The 22,388-nt window shown below is 46.9% G+C and overlaps 1 protein-coding gene across 12 annotated transcripts in view; it reads right to left on the reverse strand.

Annotated features, from left to right (window-relative positions):
- meis2a (Meis homeobox 2a) overlaps positions 1-22,388 on the reverse strand; it is a 181,466-nt gene continuing 159,078 nt past the window's right edge. For 9 of the 12 annotated variants that reach the window (XM_030044563.1, XM_030044561.1, XM_030044562.1 and 6 more), the window contains 3 exons: positions 6,450-6,508; positions 4,435-4,545; positions 1-423 (listed from right to left, as the gene is read on the reverse strand). In XM_030044563.1, the coding sequence (XP_029900423.1) occupies positions 122-423; positions 4,435-4,545; positions 6,450-6,508 (472 nt within the window). In that variant the 3' untranslated portion in view covers positions 1-121. Of the gene's footprint in view, positions 424-3,828; positions 3,928-4,434; positions 4,546-6,449; positions 6,509-22,388 lie in introns of all 12 variants that reach the window. The other 3 variants (XM_030044567.1, XM_030044566.1, XM_030044558.1) reach the window with 3 other exon arrangements.

A 22,388-nucleotide genomic window follows, 5' to 3' on the forward strand; every position in this document is an offset into this window, starting at 1 on the left:
TTCGCTTTTTATTCTTAAAAATTGTCTCAAAATAGGGTTTGTTGTGGGTTGCTGCTTTTTTTTTTTCACTGTTTTCTCATAGTAGCTGCTGTTGTCGTTGTGGTAGCAAAGTTCCCTTATATTATTGGGCGTGGATGTCCAGGCCTTGTCCTCCAACACTGGGGTCAATGGGAGTCAGCAAGGGGGGTCTCTGTGCAGACATGGTCATTCCTGGGTGCGAGGAGGGTCCTCCGTGCATCAGCATGGCTGGGTGGGGGTGGTGGGTGTGAGTGTGTCCGGGCAGGTAGGGGTGGAGAGGGGGTCCGTGTCGAAGCTGGGAGGGGTGAGAGGTCATCTGATGAGAAGGCGTGTAACTGGGCGGGGCCATGCTCATGCCCATAGGACCACTATGAGGTACGTACTCCCCTGGCATGCCTCGCAGACCTGAGAGAGAGAGGGCAAGAGAGAGAGAGAGAGAGAGAGAGAGAGAGAGAGAGAGAGAGAGTCAGATTTATTTACAGACACTGAAACAATTCTCTCACTGCAGCTCAGACATGTTCCTTCCCCATTAACACGCCTCAATTCAATTTAGACACAGCTTTGCCAATGAAGAGCCCAGTAGCTTTTATGACATGGCGTCACTGACTACAGTGCTTTTTGTTTCTGCAAGTCCAGAGACACATTATTGTGCCGGGCTATTTTCAGCTATGGTGAGTGGTTTACAATGCCCAATAGCGTTGTGGTCGGGTCTCAGGTTGGAAAGTGATCCTCAGCCATCCACAGACACTACAGTCTTGGAGGATGTGAGGAAAACCAACCAGCCGTATTGATGTGGAGAAGCGCTAATACTTTTACAAGTAGAACAGTCAATTCCCCTGCTGAATTTAGTGACAAACTGAGCGGGCGTTCTCTCATGGGGATGCGCCTCTGTGAACATATTTGATTTAAAATCCCTTAAAGAAGTTATTAAATAATTTAGGACTCAGTTAAGACGCCAGGCTAAGAGGAGCATCCGAGGCTTGCTTCTACCTCTCAATGAGAGCATTTTTAACCAAAACAAAGATCTGCTCTTAGATGTATGAGAGTGTGGGTTTTAGATTATAACAACAGCAGCTGAAGTACAGAGACAGTAGGAGACAGCAGCAAGACAGAGGGATGAAGACAAAAGAAAGCAGAGAGAGAGGAAAAGAGAAATAGTGAAACAGAAGTGTGTGTGTGTGTGTGTGTGTGTGTGTGTGTGTGTGTGTTGATGTCCCTTAAGACAGAGGGTGGGACCTTTCCTGAAAATGTGCAGAAACCTTGGCATGCTAGCATCTCTCACACTGAGACCGACCCAGGACACAGAGCTGGCTCAGCAGTGCCACTGTTTGGCTTTTCACAGGACTGTTTGTTGTAAACAAATAGGAGAGGGGAAGATGCAGGGGGTGTTCCTGGAGCCTGGGACTGGAGTATGGGAACACGGCTGGTCTAGAGGCCCGGACCTTAGGGAGAGGCTGGGGAGAGCTGGGGTCCCGCTGGAGCCAGGGGGCCTAGGTCTGGGATTGGGTCTGGCCCGGCCTGCTTTGTAATGTGAACCCCTGGGGGATTAGACGCTGTACGGAGGAGGGGAGAGGTCGCCGCAAGGTCACTAGGCATGCTCACTCTCTGCATTCCTCTACCTTAGTACACCACAATTAAGAAATTACACTGGAGGGCCCCGGTGAGGGGAAGAGGAGGAGGAGGAGAGACAGGAGAGGGGGGGGGAAGGACAGCAAAAGGCTGAGATTAATGACCAATCTCATTGGCTGAAAGCTGTGCCATTTTCTAATACTCCCTTTCCATGTCAGTTCATTTGAAATGCACATGTTTGTCAGAGCAGGTCTCTTAAAACCTCACTATTGGGGTCATAAAATAAATAAATCATTCTGGGTGTTGGGGTATGAGGGCTGCCCTCACCTCTATATAACCTAGAGCTGCTCCTGTTAAAAAGCCCAGCAGATGTTTTTGACACTGTAAGCTGGTAATCTCCAGTCTTGTAAGCTGCAGTCATTCCGTTAAGTAGATCTGAGACCCCCCCTCCCCTCCTTTATTAACAGGAGTGGTAAAACCATCTGAAGACAATAACTGGGGACTGACTGGGCCTCTCTCTCTCTCCCTCTCTCTCCCTCTCTCTCCCTCTCTCTCTCTCTCTGCATGCCTGCCTGCCTGCCTGGCTGTGCACTTCTGTTATGGCACAGCAGTCCTGCTCAATGGCTGGCCATAATTAAGTACCAAATATACCATATTGTGTGGCTGTGTAATCAAATCAAGAGAGGATAATATTCCTCTGTATTAAGCTATTAATGTAATTGGTCATGAAGCATAAAGTATGTTACGTAATTAAATAGTCTCAAAATTATATGGCCCTATATTAAGAATTAGCCAACCTGAGCAAATGTTGTCTCTGTGTGGCTGTTTTAGGGAACATTGCTTCCTGCGTTTTCCTTTTTTTTCCCCCCCTGCTGCCATTAGCAAAGACAGGAGGAGATGAGAGAGAGTGAGCGAGCGAGAGACATAGAGAGACAGATAGAGAGAGAGCGAGGAAAGAGCGAGAGGAGGAGAGGACTGGAGGGGCGAAATGATCTCTGTCTCTCGAATCGCTGCAGTGACCCTTTGGAATATCCAGTCTCCATTTACATATAAAGGGTTCTTTTAATCAAGGTAAGTGTTATTATATTGTGCCTCATTGGGCAGAGGAGTTTAGGTGTTAAATAAAATCTCTTCTGCCCTGCCGCCTTTGGGATGTGATATGTCTTGATTTTTCAAATGTCAGCACTGTGGCACTAGCGGGAGGCGGAATGGCCAGCTTAATCAGACTGCTGCCATTTAGCTCCAAAGGGACTGTGTTTGTGTGTGTGTGTGTGTGTGTGTGTGGGAAAGCGAGAGAGAGAGAGAGAGACGGAGAGAAAGAGACACTGTATTTGTATGTGTGAGAGAGATCCCCTCCTTTTATATGCAACTATGGCTAATGTCTACAGCCCTTTAAATTTATCTCAATGTCTCCCTGCTCTTGTCTGTGTCTCAGGTCAGGATAGTCACTAGCCCCCGCCCCCCCTTAAATCGTCCCCCCTCCAGTAAAAAATAATCAAAACACACAAAACTCCCCCCACCCCCATAGCTCCCTTTACACAACTCAAACCAAACCCCCCAGTGAAGGATCGGCCATGTCACCCACGGCCCGTATATCTCGCTCAGGGACCGTAATGTACTGCGGTGTTCCCGTCTTTGCATATAAGATAATTTGGGCATCAATCCTTCCCCAGACAGATTTATGTCACTCGGAGGACAGTTTCACTTCTCCTTCTTTATCGCTTCACTGGAGCCTGCTTAATTTCTCCCCGTCAGCCCCTTCCCCAGGAGATGTTATTTTTTCCCTAAATGTCCAACATTTGCATTGGCTGTCCGAGATGGGGAGAGCGATGGCGCTGTTGTGATAAATAAATTTGCGCGCGCCATGCCAGGTTGTTTCTTCCCCTCCTTCCTCTGTTGTCGTCGCTGTCGTCTGGCGCCACAAGTCGGCCCCGCTCTCCCAGGACGGCTCCCACTATTCCCAAGTCCTCCATTCATTCTTGGCTACTGGCTCCCCTCTAGCCCCTTAAAGCATCATGCTAAAACAGCCCTGCATGCTAGCAGATGGTTGTTGATGCCGGGGAGTCGGGGGTTGCAGGGAACTTGTTGCAAAATTTTAGCCAGGATAGGGAGGGGTAGCTGTGCTAAAGTGAAAGGAAATTGTGGCTAAAAAAAACAAAACAAAACAAAAAAACAATGACCCACAAGCCCCAAAGTGTAAAAAAAAAAAAAAAATACCAAGGAAAAGAGCCCAGTACTTACTTCCCCCTTTTTCTTTGCGTTTTGCTTTACAAGATGGAGGTTACATGTAGTGCCATTGCCCATCCATGCCCATATTCATCCCCATTCCACTCATAGGCCCTGGAAAGAGGAGATAAATGCCAGAAAAGGGTCAGCAGGAGGTTGAATCACAGAGAGGTCAGAGGAAACCCACTGGCAGAGAGAAGGTGAGGCTGGTTAGGTTTAGATGGAAAATGACAAGGGTGGGAGGAAAGTAAGATGTGGTGAGGTGGTAGCACTGATTTTATGTCGCACCACAATCATTTGTGAGTTTTTCTTTTTTTTTTTTTTTTTTTCCCCAGAAATGGCAGGTTAGAGAAAAGACAAGCAAGGCAAGCAGCAGACAGGCGGTGACACTCTGGGTGCAGGGTGAGGGGACTGTATTCGGGGGTGACGTTCCTCTGCTAGTGGTTAGTATTTGGCTCATGTATCCGTCATGAGGACCTTCTCTGCGAGATGACGAGCAATCATGCTTTAGACAGTGGGATCAGTGTTGATGTGTGGTCATGCTACAATAACAGTGGTGGCTGGTGTAGCAGGCATGATGGAGGGAGGAGGGATGCAGGCGGGGGAGACGGACAGACTTACCAGCTGGCCGGATCCCCATGTGTTGCTGACCATCCAGTACGAAGCTGCCCATTGGCTGGCCCTCTGGACTGTACGCTGCTCCTTGGCTCACTGAAGGATCAAGAAGAAAACCTGATTGTAGTCAAAACGTGGACACGAAAGTGGGGGGGGAAGAAGAGAAGACACACCAGACAATCAGCAATTGTCCCAGCTCCAGCCCAAACATACTGTAAGACATTGTGCTCATGTTTTATGGCCCGCAATAAGTGACACGTGGCATGCAAACACACATACAGTGTGCGCTCACACAAACAAACACGCGAGCATGCACGCACGCCCGCATGCACGCACGCACTCACACAAACTGCCGATGTCATTCAAAAACATACTCACACACTAATTGTTGCATTAGAGAACAGAGGAAATGCATTGTTCTCTAACCGAGAAAAGAAAGCATGCAGTTTGACAGGATGAGAAGAATTTCTGCCAAGACAAGCAATTCACCCAACCAGTGTTCAAATCAGCAGTCATTAGACAGCAAGTACATACCGTATCTTCCCTCATATAGCATTATTGTGTGAATAATTGGCATACAGAATGTGTAGATAATTATTTTAAAAAATGTCAAATCGCTGAATAGTATCCATGATTTACCTGATTATCTGTTATCAAAAGTATTTCCATTGAGGAAGATACTATATCTGCAGTAGTAATCAATTTGCAGAGATATATCGTGTATTGTCTATTATTAGCCTTAATGAAGTAAGGCTCTTTGGAGTCTGTAACAAACAGTATATTCCAGGACTATAACAGTATTATCCTAGGTAATCTGTAAAGCTTAAAGATTAGGGGAAGCTGTTAGTCATGCTGTCTTTGGAGAGGCTGCTGATTGTCACACTTTGGTAACATGCTCTCAAATATCCCCCTAAAGAGCACAATATGTGTAGAAAGAGTAGCCCACATTTTGAGGGCGCATCTCATTTCAATAATTGCACAAGTTAATTTGCACAATCTCCACCCCGGTTTCTCGGTGCTTTCTAGAGAGTGAGCTTGCTAATCAACAAAAAAGCTTTTCCCTCTCGAAGACAAATTACTAGGCTTCTTTTTAGTAATGCCATAGTCAATGCAGCTTAAGGTAGCTACATCCATCGCAAAAGGTATTTTTTCTCAATCTCACCGCGGCATGTTCACTACTCAATTTTTCAGAGCTTTTTTTTTGTCGTCTGACCGCCATAGATATGGAAAATCAATGTGTTATCAATTTGCTGTGCTTTCCATAATCTTTTTTAAAAGGGATGGAAATCTCTCCCTGCATAAACATTACGTCAGGACATCAGAGATCAGCGAATCATATAAAACTCATTCTTCCTCCTTAAGGGCATTTTTCATGACCGAAAATAAATTAATTGATACTGCTGAACTTAAGTATTGGCGTATATAAGCCATCGTGAGCTAAGTAGCGGCCTTGATATTTCAAACATGCTGAATGACTACTGAAGATCAAAATTCAGAACAGTGATGCTTGAGGGAATAAAATGAAAAAAAAAAAAAAAAGCAGCACAAAAGTGAGGGAAAACCCCCTCTACCCCTAGACAGGAAAAAAAAAACACAAAATAGCCAAAAAAAAAAAAAAAAAAAAAAAAAAAAAGGAGATAACTCATAAATTGCTGCTAGCGTTTCTGGCACTCCTCTTGTGTCCAATTAGTAATTCACAGAGAGAGTGCTAATGTACCTCTCTCTTCACTTAGATTGGGAAATCTCCAATTAGAGTCAATCAGCAAACGGCTCGCACCACCGCTGAGCACATCCCATTGAGAAAATGGGGCAGGGGAAGATGGGAGGGAAGAGAGGAGGAGGGAGCAGAGGGCTTGTTTTTTCGGGGCGGAGGTAGGGTACTCCTTTAAAAATGCGGGCTCTAGGCACGATGCGCATGCCAGCAGAAGAGTTGGGAAGGCTGTTGGCACACTGGGAAAAAAGGGAGAATTGCTGTGTTCTGCTGTATGTAGGCTGGGTTCTTTTTTTTTCTTTTTTTTTACCTGCTCGATTTGACTGGTCAATCATGGGCTGTACTATTCTTCTCCTGGCGTTAATGAACCTAGCAGAGAGAAAAAGAGAGGAGAAAAACAAACGTTAAATCACCCGCCATTCACCCACAGAAGGATTCATCACAGGGCACCACAGAGACAAAACAGTTTTGCATGACTTAATGGCCTTGTCCTTGAGAGAGACGCTCACAACAAAACAGCAACAAACAAAAGGGCAATTGTGTGCTGACTTGGGAACCCAGCGAGGGATACTTTTAATGTTCCTTATGATCTATTCCCCCCTCGTTTAATAAAGCTTTTGATTACGTTTGGTTGCTATGGGCACAAGGGAGACATTCCTCAAGTATTAAGTGTAGCTTGGTCACAGAGGAAGAACCCTCAGTGTGGCACATCCCTCTCCTTCTTTCTCAATCTTGCACAGATACAATTGCTGCGCTGCAACAAATCTCCCTCTTAGCAGTCGCCGAGTCTCAAATTCAGCCATAAAATCTTGTTTTTCTTAGCGCAAGTGAAAAAAATGTACTGCTGGCATGAGATAATCCCACTTGTTTCCAATGCTAATCAACTTGTTTGTAGAGTTTTCGTGAATCAAGTGTCATTGTCTTGATACAACTGGGCCGATCTGCCTGGTTTCAACATATTTATATGCTGAAACAAGTGAAACTGCATTGGAAACAAGTGGGATTATGTCATCCCGCTGGCAGATTTTTTCACTTGCTTTAAGAAAAACAAGATTTTAAGACTGAATACCAGACAAAACGACTTGTTAAGATGGGGATTTTTGCAGGGTTGCACACACACACACACACACACACACACACACATACACCAGCCAACCTTACATGCACCGTATACAGTATGTCTGTACACCAGTCCTCCTAAAAACCAATGTTATTTCAAGAGAGTTATCACTCATTGGAATTTAAAATCAGTTTTAAGTTAGCGAAGTGCAGGGTACAAATGGTTCCTTTCATTACTCCCTCACGCCCCCACCACCCACCCCCACTCGCTGAGACCCCCACTCTGGCTGCATTGTAGGGGGTTCTGCTCCCCTTCCAGCTGTCTAGAAATGAGGACCAGGCATGGCCACTCCGCGCTTTCACAAGGTATTGTTATGTCAGCGAGCCCATCAATTAGGCTGTCTGAAGTTTTATCACCACCACAGCGGCGAATAAGTGCAGTTCCACAAAGCCTCCCCAGCCGGCCTCGCTCCTGTGGCTTTTCCACTGTAGAGCCGGAGGTCATCTGGAGGTGACTGCCAGCCAGGGGCAACCTTTTTAACTTGGAATGGGATGCCTAGGGCTGTGTCAAAGACAAGCTGGCCATTCCGGCCAAGCAGGCTCTCCACCTTCCCCTCTCTTTCTGTTTTACCGTCTCTCTCTTTCTCTCTCTCTCTCTAACACACACTAAAAAGGCAGCATGGATTTAGCACTACAGGTACCCACATGTGGTTGATATTAGAGAGAGGTTTCAAATCATGGTGGAGCTGTCCAGCATGGAGCCCATTGCAGGTTCCATACTTTAAAAAAAAGGAGAGGGAAAAAAAAAAAAAAAGAGCACCACCGCCTTCTCCTAGCGTACAGGGCACGGCACCGTCAGTACGGCTAAAGGACTGGTCATTAGAAGGAAGGGAGGGCTGGAACCAATTTGGGTTCCTAATCCCCCATGAAGCCCTGATACCTGCCCTTACCTTCTCCAATGAACTTAAACGCCTGTAATCTGCCCCGCTCAAAGTGACATGGTTAAACGTACAAAACGCACGGTTGGGAAAAAAGAGACGCGGCGCTCATTTGCCAGGGGGCATCCAGAGTGCAGGTACGCAAGGGGTGCCCCGGGCCCCTGAGAGAGAAAGATGAAACACATCCATATGAGAGAAAGAGAGAACAACAGAGGGATGGGGTTGCGAGACGACGACGGCGAGAGAAAGAAAGCGATCTGAAATTATATGATTGAAGTACATGATTTGTGATTTATGGGAAGGATGAGAATTAAGTTTTATTAGCTGTGAGAAGAGTTTTTCTTTTGATGGAACAAAAAAAAAAAATGCAGAAAGCATCCTTAGTTACCTATGCTGTCAGAAATGCCTGCGGTGTTTAGGAGAGAAAGAAGCTTCCAGCATCAAAACCAGCTGAGCAAGTAAACAGTGAGACATTCCTGCTATCACACTCCCTGGGCAAGCTCAAAGTGCAAGGCCTGCCAAAATATATGTCCTGCTTTTTTCCTCCCCAGACACACCAAGGGGCTCAAAATCATCAAAATCACAACCATGTGCATTCTTATCTATTCTGGGACATAACCATAAGCACATAATATCAGGAATTTTTGTCCCAGGTGCTAAATTTGCCCGTACAGTTTGCAGCACTGCAAAGCAAATCCTCTACGGACTGAGGAGTGTGATGTATGAATAAAGTGTCTTTTCCTGACGTTTTTTTTTTTCTAAATGTGGCTGTAAAAACAGTGTTCTTCTTTTTGGTGTTTTTCCAACTTCTTATAGGAAATGTATGACACAAAGTATACATGAAAATGTTTTGCTATCAGGGTGTGCTGCTCTCATTGAAATGCTAATTTTTTTTGAGCATGAAAAACAGGTCTTTATCGCGTAGACAAACACATGGATATTTAAATATTTTCCCTGCGAGCCGAGTCTGAGATTGACCTGCATCTTGTCAACATCCCCTATTGGCTAACCACCATCGCGGACACACACGCACACACACACACAGACTTTGTTTTAAACACTAAACAAGTTGCAGGGGGGGTAAGGAGAGGCGAGGGGAGGGGAGGGGGGGTTGACCAAGGGACACTCTCGTGGCCTCAGAGCACCTTTTATCAGTCTGAGTAAAGCCAATTGAGATTATCAGAGCCTAGCCTGATAACTCTGTTTTCCCTCCTCCCATGAGCTGCTAATGGTGTGTGCTTAGAACAACACGACCGAGAATCCTCCAGAGATGAGGGCCAGTCAGCCGGGATGGACAGACAGACAGAGGGATGCATGGATGGATGGATGGATAGATGGACGGATGGATGGATGGATTCAAGGACCGAAGGCACTGGGAGAGAGACAGAGGTTGACCACAGGGACTCAGAATTCCCAACCACTCGCTAAAACATACATGCGTAAATCCACACATCCACACCATGGACATGACCACAACCGCCGCCAGTGCGTCCGTAGGCTAACCAGAACACAGGAGGCTCACAGGGGACACTGGCTGCAAACCTCCAACCCAAAGCCCATATTTTATTATCTACATCTGGTGGTCTAACATATTATGGCCTGCCTCTGCTCAATGTTAGAGCACACTAACACACTACACACGCACACACACACACACAGAGTACCTCTCAGCATGGGAACTCCATGCTGTCTTCAAACAAATAATTAAAGGCAAGGTTAGGGGGTCGCGGCGAGGTCATTCCTCTGGATACAGCTCAGAATGTGTACATTACCCCGGGAGAGAGCAGGCTGGCGGGGGCGGGGCTACACCGCTGTTTAATGTGGGCGACTGGCTTCATCTAGCCATTAAAGCCTTAAACACATTTTCAAGCTGCATATCAAAAAAAAAAAAAAAAAAAAAAAAAAAAACTGCACTTATGGTTTTTGCCAAGTGTGCCTTTAGAGCGCGCATGCGAATATGTGCATGTCAGCGCATTCTTCGCACAGGGCCGTCAAACGACCCTCCGTGTGGCTGCACTTCCCACTGACGTGACCCGGAGCGGCGCGTGTGACACGTGTGCATACGTACGCGTGCGCATGTGTGTCCGTGTGGCCCGTGCAGACATGTGCACCCGCCAGAAAAACCGAGGGCCACGCTAAAAATATGTCACAACAAACGGGGTGGAGCAGTAAGTGTGCAACTGGTCTGGGCGTTCTGGAGGAAAATAACAGGCAGATATGAACGATGGGGCCGAGGCAGCAGGAGTCCACTTGACACCGGGCCTCCGGTAGGCTGGATCAACACACAATCCCGGGACACTAATATCTGCTCACCCGCACAGAGGGGGAGCTTCAGAGAGCACCCGCTTAGTTGTTAAATACCCTGGCTAACATGCAAGGTTATGCCATAGCAAAGGTGCATATACTGTGTGTGTAGTTGTGTGTGCTAGATGTGTGTTGGGGGCTTGCATGTAAAAAGGGACTTGCACAGAAATAAGACGTACCTCTGCTCTGTGTGGGACAGTGCTTCACCTTCATTACACTGTATGTGGGTATTTTTTTTTTTTACACAGAGAAAGAAAGGGACGCTTGTAAACAAAGAATTTTAATTTATAATCACAGCAAACCAGTCTGTCTGACTCTGGGCTTGTCTCTCTGTTCTTTTTTTTTTTTCCTTTCTTGCTTCCTCCTCTCAATCTGTCAGAAAGACCTTGTTTCTGGTTAACTGACTCGCAGCCACACCTGGTAACTCGCTCCTGTTGTCAGCATTCCTTCCCTGAGAAATCCTCATGCCAAACCACCCTAGCCTGGAGCGCAGCCAAGAGAGAGAGAGAGAGAGAGAGAGAGAGAGAAAGAGAAAGAGAGAGAGACAGAGAAAGAGCCTGGCTGGTCGGCTGGCCAATCACGGCGAAGATCTGAGGGAACCCAGCCAATCAGGAGTGGGGTCACTTGTTTGACGAGTTTGTGATGAAAGAAAGAAATTGAGCCAGAGCCAGAACGAGACGGGGAGAGAAACGCACAAATACTAAACATGTCTCTCCGAAAAAACGCCGCCGCATTGCTCCAAATGTAGAACCGTGGAGCGTGCGAGGAGGCGGCTTTGAAATTGTGACACAGAAATAGTTGTCGGTTTATTGTCTCCATGGCTGACCCGCGCATGCCCATGACAGAGAGAGGAGGGCGAGCGAGTTTCCGTTTGTCAGTCAAATTCCTGGGCCCCTGCCTGTCTTTGCAGGAAGATTAGATGCAACACTATCTGAACGGGAACGTGCTGAACTCAATCCCTGATCACTGTTTGCCAACATGACTGTCCTCTGGTTCCTATTAAAGCTCATTGCTTCCATACTTCCGCTTCAGACAGAAATAAAGATTCCAAACCCCCAGCGATTGAGTCACTCCTCACTGGAATCAAAGGAGGAAGGCTTTAGTTTGATCCCCTCCCAAAAAAGAAAGACTGGCAGGAGGAAGAAAAACAGCCAATGTCCTTTGACCAGGAAGTGGATGCAAATTAACCCCATGAGGAGAGTGTGTTTAGTATAAGCAAACACTAATTATGGTCCAGTCAGTCGGTGGGCCAGTCTGGGGCTACTGAACCTCCAACACTGATAATCTACAGTAGTGTCAACAACACTGATGGAATCAGCTCACACGGCTCTAACAGGCCCCCTGTAACAGTTTACAGCTTGCACCACACTGAACCTTGCATATCTGTGGATTTATCATAAACTACCACAAAGGAGCTTTTCCACAAGCTCCATTTCTGAAGGATGGAGGGAGGAAGGAAGGGACAGAGAGGAGTGAAGGAGAGCAGACGAGGCAGGAGTGAGGAAGCTTCCTCCAGCTCATCCTATCAGGCGCAAGAGTTTCCCTTTTTCCTCTCCTCTTCTTTAAGTTAAAACAGGAGTCAAGAGACATAAGCCGGACGAGCATTACCTCACCCCCGTGTTTGATTTAGTGCAGATGTGAAGCAGAGCGAAGCCGGGATCGTTTTTTAAGGAACGTCAGAGAGGGCCGAGAGGGCCCACGTTTAGGGCAGCCACTGTGTTTACATAGTTCTACCTCGGTCTCTCTCTCTTGCTTTCCCTCTCTCTCTCTCTCTCTCTCACACACACACACACACTCCTTCCAAACTCCCTCCACCCTCTTTTGTCTGCCTCTCAAAGGGGGACTGTTTCACCTCTCCTCCATGGACTTTCACTGACCTGTTTTTCTTTCCCTTTTTATTACTCCACTCATTGCCCTTTTGTGGCATCCCCCCCTCAGCCCTATATGAGTAACATTTGCATTGCTCTGTCACTCTAGCTGTGGAAGTCATTCCTCTCTGAAACCTGGGGAGTACACGAGTCATTAAGACTCGAGTGGAAAATCAGACAAAGAATTATATATTTGTGTTGCAAACGGACACGATTTAACGAGCAGCTAATTAAAATAAATCAATAGCACTGCGGCATGCTGTCTCTCTCTCTCTCTGTCTCTTTCTCTCTCTCTCTCTCTTTCCCTCTGATTTTCTGTCAGCACCAAATTGGTGGATGCTGCAGAACAGAGCGGGATGGCTTTACCTTTAAAAGCAGGCTTCCAGCACCCCTTAATCAAGAATCAGCGAGAACTTATGGGATCATTAGAGTAGAACAAAGTATGCATCTGAGTCCTATTCAGTTTGACTGATATAAATAATAATAGCCCCACTGATGAGCTCCCTAAACTATGACAGCAACAACAACACCAAGAACAACAGAAGATACAAACATAGACATCTCTCCCTCTATTTACCCTCCATCTAACACCTCTCCCTCCCCTTCCCCCTGTCCACTGAGGGGATGTCACCCCTGGGCCCTGCAGTCCATTGGACTGACCCCTGCATGGCGGGCTGGGCGGCCCCAGCTGCTGACTGTCCGTCAAACACCTCCAGAGCAGCGTTGGGCCAGGAAGACCACGCTTGTTGCCCCTTTGATCCAGCAAGTAGCAGCTGCTGCTCCACACAGCAGCACTTTGTTCCTCTGTCTCCTCTCCACACTCTGTCCTACGGCGCAAAACCACCAAATCCAGTGGAAAAGAGGAGAAAGAGAAAGAGGAGAGAAAAAAATGTAGCGTAGGGAGGGGGGAGTTGGAGGGGGGAGAAAAAAACTTGCCCGTTTTTTCCTCCCTAAAACATCAACAAGCTCTGACAACGGCAGCGGGGGTTTTTCTTGGCCCCAGCAGAGCTCTCAGGCATCTCCTTTTTGACGCTTCACCCTCCCTTCTCTTTTAAGAGATATGATAGTTATTGTTCAAATCAGCCTGGGTGAATGGAATGGACCGCGGCCAAGCCTGCCCCAGGCGTCAACACACCTGTATGAAAGAGACCTTATTGTAGCAACCCAGCATAGCTAACCTGCCCTAGCTCTACCAGTTTTCTGATGTTAGGAGGGGAGGGTGGAATTGTCTCTTCTTTCTTTCTCTCTCTGTCTCTCTCTCACTCTCTCCCTCTCTCTCTCTCTCAGGCAGCACCCTAATATTTCCCTTCATTAACCCCTCTTTTCCTCAAAGGCTGGCACCTCTGCTCCGGAATATTTTTACTAACACTATTATTTTTTGAATATCACCACCAGACACAGGGATTAGAGAAAGAGTTGGTCCACCTCTCCTTATTAGCGAGGCCCCTCCTCTCCTTCTCCCGCTCTCCCTCCCTAAAGACAACACCTTATTAACGTGCATAGGTGCACAAAAGGTATTCTCCGCCTGCCTGGGAGCTGAGGGACCAACAGCTGTGTTTTCCCTTGTTTGAAGAGTGTCTGAGAACATCCAACATATGTCAATATTAGCCCCCGTCAAGGTTCCAGCACATAGCGCATGACAGAGGTCGTCAGCGCTGGAAGGTAACGCTCATTCCTCAGAAGCCAGCTTCTCACCTTTTGGGTTGGTGAGGGCTTTCTGCTTTCATGCAGGGCCAGCAAGAAATAGCACAGACGCACGCAGGCTGGCTGGCATACACACAAACACCGCGCACACACACACACACACATGCACACAGGTACATACGCTCACACAGACAATGAAATAGTGAAGATAGAGAGAGAGAGAAGCAGAGAAAGGGGAGAGTGGCAAGAGAAAATGAATCCAGCACTATCATTACTCCAGCCTACCCATTAGTCCTCCTAAGATGAGTGGGTATACTTGCAAGATCGCCCCATTTTCTCAGTTGTAAAGAGTGCCACCCCCGCTGCCCAGATTTCCTTTTCTCCCACAATGCCCGGCATGCTGGGCTCCTTTGTCTGCCTCTTTGGGGAGGGCAGGTTTAATCTCTGTTTTCCATCCAATCCTCACCTCCGCTCTGAGGGTGCTATCACATAAATGTGTGGCATAGTAGTCTCTCATCATGCTCTATCTCTCCATCTCGACTTCTCTGGCTCTCTCTTTGTTTCTCTCTCTCCCCCTCTTCTCCTCCCTTTCATTCTCAACCCCTTTCCCCTCTCCGTCTGGTAATCGAGTGAGAGATTCCGCGACTCTGTGACTCCCCCTTATTGTCAGATATCAAACAGGGCGGCTCACTGGATTACCAGGGGAAACTGATAATGACATGATAGAGGCGTGATATTTCAAACAAAATTGAGTGTCAATTGCCTGCATCGTCTAGGCAACACAAGTGTCTGCAGCACGGCAGCCAGGCAGGAAATAAGGCCAATCTATTTCCTTTGCTTCATATCAAACGTCTCTCTTCTCCCTCCTTTATGAGACTATAATGGGCTCAGCTCGCCGGCTGCAAAGAGAAGAAGAGGGGGCCTGCCGAGAGGGGCGTCAGCAGCACCCTCCTTACGCAACACACATACATGCTTGGATACACTTGTGGGCACGCATGCACGCACATACACACATACGGCTTGCATACTCAGACATGTGCTCTTGAATCTCATATGTATTGGCAGAAAACAGGAAACAGAGCCAGTGGGATAGTGCAATAGAAAGGTGCCCCCGTTTTAATCCCCCCCTTGCTGCTTCACTCACACACTCTCTCTCTCTCTCTCTCTCCTCCTGCCACTTGCTTTTTCCTCCCTCACACTGCTTTTTCTATTAACCATGAATTTAGGGCAGTGAAAATGCACAGCAGTTTGAGCAATTAAAAAGTGACACCTAAACCTGGCAGATAGACTGTCTGGATTCCCTAATGCAGGGGTTTAGGCCCCCAGCTCTCATGGTCTTTAAGAGCCAGACTACTGGGGAATATGGAATGGGGAGTGTGATTCCATGTCTTTGTGTGTGTGTGTGTGTGTGTGTGTGTGTGTGTGTGTGTGTGTGTGTGAAGGGGGATTCTCTCTCCCACTGGCGTTCCACTGGGATGTCATCATCATCTCATCACTGCGTCTGTGGCGTGCGAGCGTGCGCTTCCACGTTGTGTTTCCACATTGTGTGAGCCTGAGCGTGCAGCACGTATTAGTGACCGTGAGAGTCATTGGTCAAATGTTGTCAGCCTGCCTCTGACTTCCCTACTGAATAATTAATCTGAGTTTCAATCACACATAATTGCTCTGACACACATAACCACAAACACACACACACACGTTCGTGCACATACACACATGCATGGGCAGAGTTTAGGGCTAAAAAGCCCAGCAGCAGGCTTGTGATATAAATAGCTGTTGTTTGTAGAGGCGACTTCTGGCAGAAGTAGCATTGACACTGTGGAGCAGACCGGGGGGACTCTGATGTGCCTGGTGGCCTGAAGCGAGCCCTCTGCTTCTCAGATCAGCTCTACCGCCGACTGCGCGCCGCTCTGACTGGCCTCCTTCACATGTGACACAGTCTGAGACAAACATAGCAATCTCTCTGTCTCACAAGAGCCACATTCAATCCAGCCTACACTGCAGTAATGTAGCCTTTGAATTCATAAGTGGCGCTTCCTCTTGAAGGCTGTAATAATCCAAAAATACCAATGACCCCACACTCAAAACTGTTTTGTCTGTAAAGACGTGACAGCAGATAATGACTGGAACTTAAATTCACTAACTTGACATGCCATTGTGAGTTTTACCTTGATGCCTGCAATCCTTTTGAAAGGATACGAGCAACTTTTGCTCAAATGGCAGATACCTCATTTTGGAAACTCTCACTATTTTCCTCACCTCATACCTTACTAATGATAGAGAGAGCTCTAGAAGGGCCCATATAACAAGAACATGATAAAGCAGATATGTCTTGGGGGGCTACAGGCAGACGCCCCATACCCCCACTTGAGAAAAGGCATTCCCCCTCCCCTCCCTCCCCATCGCACATGCTCACAGTGACTCCCAATTGAAACATCATTGTCGGTAATGGGAGGAGATAAATATTCATAAGGCTGGGATAGAGAGAAATCCTAGATTAGAGTGATATACTCCTCATTGTGCTTCCCCCTTTCCTCTCTCCCATTCTTTCTCCCCATCTATCTATGCCTTTGTCTCGTTATGCATAATAGTATTGGCTAACATTGGCTAATTCCTCCAGCTACATCTGATAACTTCATCAAAGTGAGTGAATGAGTGTGTGCGTGTGTGTGCATGATTACATGGAGAGAAGGCGGTAGGAAGCTGCACCGTTTATTTCTCACCTCTCCCAAATTGCAAATTACCTGGTTTGATATCCAGAAGATTTCAGGCCACGTTCCAATTAAGACTGGATTGTTTTTGTGAAGAGGCCCTGAGACTAAACCCTCCCCTCGCCCTCCCCACCCTCTCTCTCTATCTTCTTGGATCCAATTCTACTGATAGCTCATCCATAACAGGCCTGAACTAGGGCAGAGCATGGCTTAAACAGACAAAGGGTTGTATTGATTTATAGGGTCTTCCATGATGGGCTTATTGGCCTGCACCTCAAAGCTATAGAGGGCACCCGGCCATGAATTGCAGGTACACACCCATACAGGTAAGAAAAATACATTATAGTGCTGTTAAGGATGTGGTTACAACTTGTGCTCTCTCACAACACACACACACACATCGCGATCAGTGTGTTTGCTTAAGAAGGGCAGATAGGTCATCTGAGGTGATAATAACCTTACTTTGAATACGACACTACTGAACCAGAGGTAGAAGAACATGCGTCTTCACGTGTTGTTATATCCAAACAGAGGGAAAGGGCAGAAAAGAGGGAGAGAATATGAAGTGAGGGAGAGAGAGCGAAAGAGAGAGAGAGAGAGAGAGAGAGAGAGAGAGCATGCCTGGACAGAGAGAAAATACCTTGTTGAGGTTCACTGAGTTTAAAGAGCTCAGCCAAAGAAGGAGCTCCTGTCCTCTCTGGCTCCAACGCGCACACACACACACACACACACACACACACACACACACACACACACACACACACACCCTCAAGGCCATTCTGTTACACCTGGTCACCTTTACCGCTTTTAGTCCCCCACACGCTCACCCCACCTCCCCAAAACATACACAAAGACACACACACCAAAACATGTTGCCACCAAGACACACGCAGCAGCACCCTGTGGCGCGCACACACAGCCACGCCGGCTATCTCCCTCAGCAGATAAAACTAATTATTCCAAATCTACTCTGTCAGGTTGTCTGATCCTCTGGGGCCTCAGTCTGAGCCTCTCTCTCTCTCCCTCCCTGTATTTCTCTCTCTGTCTGTGGCACTGCTTGTCTCTCAGTCGTCAACCACGGAAAGATCGAGAATTTGTGCGAGCTAGCCTCTAAATCACAGATGTAAACACAGCAACTAGCCATGCAGACCCATACAATGCGATATCAGCCGGGTGCCACTGTGAAAACTGACCTCTCCGAATTTTATTTGATATTTTTGAATAATGCAACGTAGGGAAGGCTGGTGAAAATTGCAAAAAAAGAAGCTGTGACCAAACCTGCTACTCTAAACAACTTAAAGCAAATCACAAAGAAATGCATGACATCATCTCATCATACAATCCAGGGGGACTTGCGCACCTATTCAGACGCATAGTCCCTCTATTGGTGCTTGCCATTGGCAGCCATGTTAGGCTTTAGAGCTAAATAACAGGCCAATATCCTGGGCTTTCCAGCTGCATGCCCTGAAAGCCCACAGAGAAACCATTCGTCCCAATGAGCTCTAAAGGCAAATGGAAGCTCATAAACAGAGACTTGACTGTATAGACTTTGCATTTTATCTTTCAGCAGTTTCCCCTTTTATGAGGCAAGGACCTCTATAACAGGGGGAGGGAGGGATGGGAGATGGGAGGATGGCAGAGAGAGAGAGAGAGAGAGAGAGAGAGAGAGAGAGAGAGTAAGTAAGGATGTTAAGAAAGAAGAAGATGGGAGAAAGGAGCAGGAGAATAAGAATGAGGTAAAGGTTGAGAGGGGGAGACAGAGGAGAGCCGTGGTCACAAATCTTGCTGCTATTCTAGTACGTGACATCTTCGCTCGTTTGCGGCTGCTCATTAACAAACAATACTGCTGTGAAATTGGTTTAATGACAAAGTAATAAAATTGCTATTCTGCTCACAGATGGCCTCAGGCACAGGGAGATTCTGGCAGGCTTACTGTGGCTGCCCGTGTGCATTAAGCTGCTTGTTCATGAAAACAGCATCCTACACTTTCTTTCTCATTCTCACCAACCTTTTTTTTTTTTTTTTTTTTTTAAGTTCTGTCTCTACCTGCAAATGAAATAAATTAACCTACTTTCCTCCCTTGCATTCTCCTTGAATTCTCCCTCTCCCACACTCTCACCCTCCTGTTCTCCCTCTGAGTCTCTCTCCCTCTCTCTCTTGTGTATTCTCTTTCTCGTTTTTTTTCTCCCCCCCCTCTCCCGATCTCTCTCCAGCTCTCACCCCTCGTACAGAAATTACCATCTTAAAATAAAAAAAAAAAAGGGAGGCTCGCCCACGCAAACGCAGCTCGACTTCATTTCAAACGCAGAGCCCTTGTTATTAAACGACCCACCAATAAAACCAAGCCGTTGAGGAATAAAAGAGCCAAAAGGAGCAGAGAAGTACAAAGACCTCCCTCCTCCCATCTCTCTCCATCTCTCTCTCTAATGCTCTCTCTGTAATGCCTCTTTCAGCTCTCTCTCTCTCTCTCCTGCTCACTTGCTCTTTGACTCTCTATCTCGCCTCGTCTGGCTACTCTCTCCTTGCATGCTGCCTTTGCTGGGAGAATTCCAGCTAGTAATGGGAAAACAACTAAAAAAGGCATTCATTTTTGTGTGATCAGCCAACGGTGCCAGTTTTCTTAAAGCGCCACCTGTTTTTCATGACTCGCGCAGCGGTGGCCACTAGGCTGCCCTGGGACTATGGTGGGCGTCCATGCCAGGCTATGACCCAACGTGCCCCCGGTACCCAAATAGATGGAATGGGCCTTGTTAATCTCACCAAGCATTTTGACAGGGGTAAACGCTCATGCACACACACACACACACACAGGCAGACAGCACAGATAATATGACTGAGCACATAAACACACTGGCATAATCATCAGCTGTTTAAGACTCCCATGGCTTATCCTGTGACTGCGCTGCATGCGTCGCGATTGCGCTGCGAACAGAAACTTGGATCTCAAACAACTGCTGAATGATAAACAAATAAAACCTACTGCAACGGGGAATCTGTTCCGTTTTGCTCTGCCAATAATCAAAATATGTTTTCCAAATGGGCTTCTCCCTCCAAAACAGATAAAATGGAATTATTATTACGGCATCAAGAAAGCAGCCAGATCAAATGAACTTAGCAGGCAGGGGTGTTGGTAGGGGGGCTGGCACTTGGGATCTGACAACAGAGTCAATTCTGCTAATTAACTGCCAATTAGCGGTCCCTAAATGAGAGGGATCATGATGCCTGTGTTGGCAGCGCCCAGATAGTCTCTCTCTCTCTCTCTCTCTCTCTTGCTCTCTCTCTCTCTCTGTTAGAAAAACACATGTGCTCACACGCAGATACACACAGGCACACACATGCACATGCACACACACTCACACACATACAAAAACACACACACACACACACACACAGACTTAGCCTCTCTACACTCCAGCTGTATATTTAGAAAGCCAGGGGCATAAGATGGCCACTGCTGGGAGTCCCTGGTTGCAGCCAAAAAAAGGCCTGACATTTCCATCTGGGTCAAAGTTAGACAGATAACCAGCAACTTCAGTCAACTAGCCCACCAATGTGGCAGAAAGGCGAAGGAGAAAAGTAAGGGTGAGGATTTAGCCAGCGATATAGAGGAGAAGAAGGGGAGAAGAAAAGGAAAGGCCTCAAACGCCTCTGTGTGAACATTCAAAAGACTTAAATACTTAGTAAGAATGTTAAATAGAGAAAAAAGAGGCGGCTGGGCCAATTTCATAGTTTTATGTTACATTTGGAAAATATTAGTTATTATTTTGCATTTCATAATGGGTTCGCCCGCCAAGCCAGAGGATCATAAAAAATCATAAAAGGCAGTGTTCCTAAATGTCTCATTGGGCTCAAAGAGGGGGCTGGAAAATACTCCGCTAAGTGGAGGAACAAATTTGGCTTTGGTTTTCTCTTTCTCAGTCGCTGATACTGCAAACAAATGATCTTTACTGTAATGAGAACTATATGTACCTCTGCTGGACAACTCTGAAGGGAGGGAGAAAGTAAAAGAGGAATCGCACGGGGAACAACGTCCCCATTCCCCCTTGCAGAGAAGTCAGTTTAGACTATATATGCTATCTCAACTGGAGCTATTTGCAGGCTGTGGTGCACTTGAAAGAAATCTCAGAGGAGAATCAAGATTTTAAGTTGATAGGAAACACTGTAAAGGCAGCATCCACGAGTAGGAGGCATGAGGTGTATCTTCTCCTCTTTACTTTAACCGTCTTAAAAAAAAAAATCCCCTGACCCCTCTACCTTGCTCTTATTGTATTCATTTTCATAGCACTCTTCTCCTTGTATGTGAAATTGGCGCTTGAAACCTGAGCTTAATCCGCTGTCGCTACGTCTCTCACAATAAAAGCATCAGACAAATATCTGAAATGTACCTGGAAACAGAAATGTAAATGCAATGACAGCAATATGATGACTGATTACAACTTGTGAAGTAAAATCCTCAGAAAATACCCTAATCAGTGCGCCATGCCTTACCCTGGATGGCCAAAGAGATTGGGGTTATTTTACCCTCCAAGTGGGCACGGGCCGCTTGGCGCCATTGTCTAGCGGATATCCTTCCCTTATCATGTGACCTGTGCTCTGACAGGGGGCAAAGGTTGGCTGAGAACCGCCTCTGTGTCTTAATAACTCACTCATTGTATTCCTTTCTGCCGCTAATTAGAGCCTCTCCCCTGTGTGTGTGTGTGTGTGTGTGTGTGTGTGTGTGTGTGTGCATGCATTCCCCTCTGGGCTATAGAGAGGAGACAGAGAAATAAAAATAGAGCGTGGCTCAGTGCCCTCTTTATTGTTATTAGTGCTCCAGTGGCACAGCAGTCAGTCATTATAGATGCCAAGAACTGACATACCGTGTTCTCTCTATCCCTCTCCCTCTCTCTCTCTGTCTGTCTCTCTCCTTCTCTCTCTCTCTCTCTCTCTCTGCCATGGAAATGACCAACTGGCTGCCTGTGAGATGAGGGAATAATGAGGGGACGATTTCCTTCCTTTTTTTAGATGCTGTTTCTCCCAGTCATCTGTCATCAGAGTCATCTCTCAGACCCATGTAATAACCCTGGATGCATGTGGTTTATGTGTGTGTGTGTGTGTGTGTGTGTGTGTGTATGCGTAAATGCAGCAGCGGTAAATAATGGCAGCAGCGTTGGTGTGTGTTTATGGTGGTGAGTGAGGGCACGTCGTGCTGGGTCTGACGCTGAGACATGAAAGGATTCGGTCAGGCCCCATTTAGCCCAGACTGATAGCGGGACACCAGGGGCTGCTGAGGCAGGCAACTATACAGCTAGATACTGTAAACTGCTGATCCACTTCCAAAACCTCCTCCAGTGTATAGATACCTGGGCCGGGTGCTGCCGTTTCACCTACTTTACTATCCCAGATTGCCACGCATGACATGACACGGCCCTCACCTTGTCCTACAATCTTAAACAAATGCAATTACATGTTGGACCACTCCCCGATTCTGTTAGCATGACGCCAGTTGTCTCAATGTAAGCAAACAAAACGCCACCTCACCTAATGGTCAACTAATGGTCTCCTAACTTGCTGCACACATATAACATCTCCGTGCTCGCCGAGAGAGCGCAATGTCCCAAACACGTGCACGTGCACGCACATTCACAAACACATGGGCTGTGATTAAAGGAATAATGAAGCTCTTTTCTTCATCCACTCACCACCGGTGCAGTGAGAGCGTGGACTTTAACCTTTCCCTTTGTTC

Source organism: Myripristis murdjan, chromosome 22 (assembly GCF_902150065.1).
Source record: "Myripristis murdjan chromosome 22, fMyrMur1.1, whole genome shotgun sequence".
NCBI classification, from domain to species: Eukaryota; Metazoa; Chordata; class Actinopteri; order Holocentriformes; family Holocentridae; genus Myripristis; species Myripristis murdjan.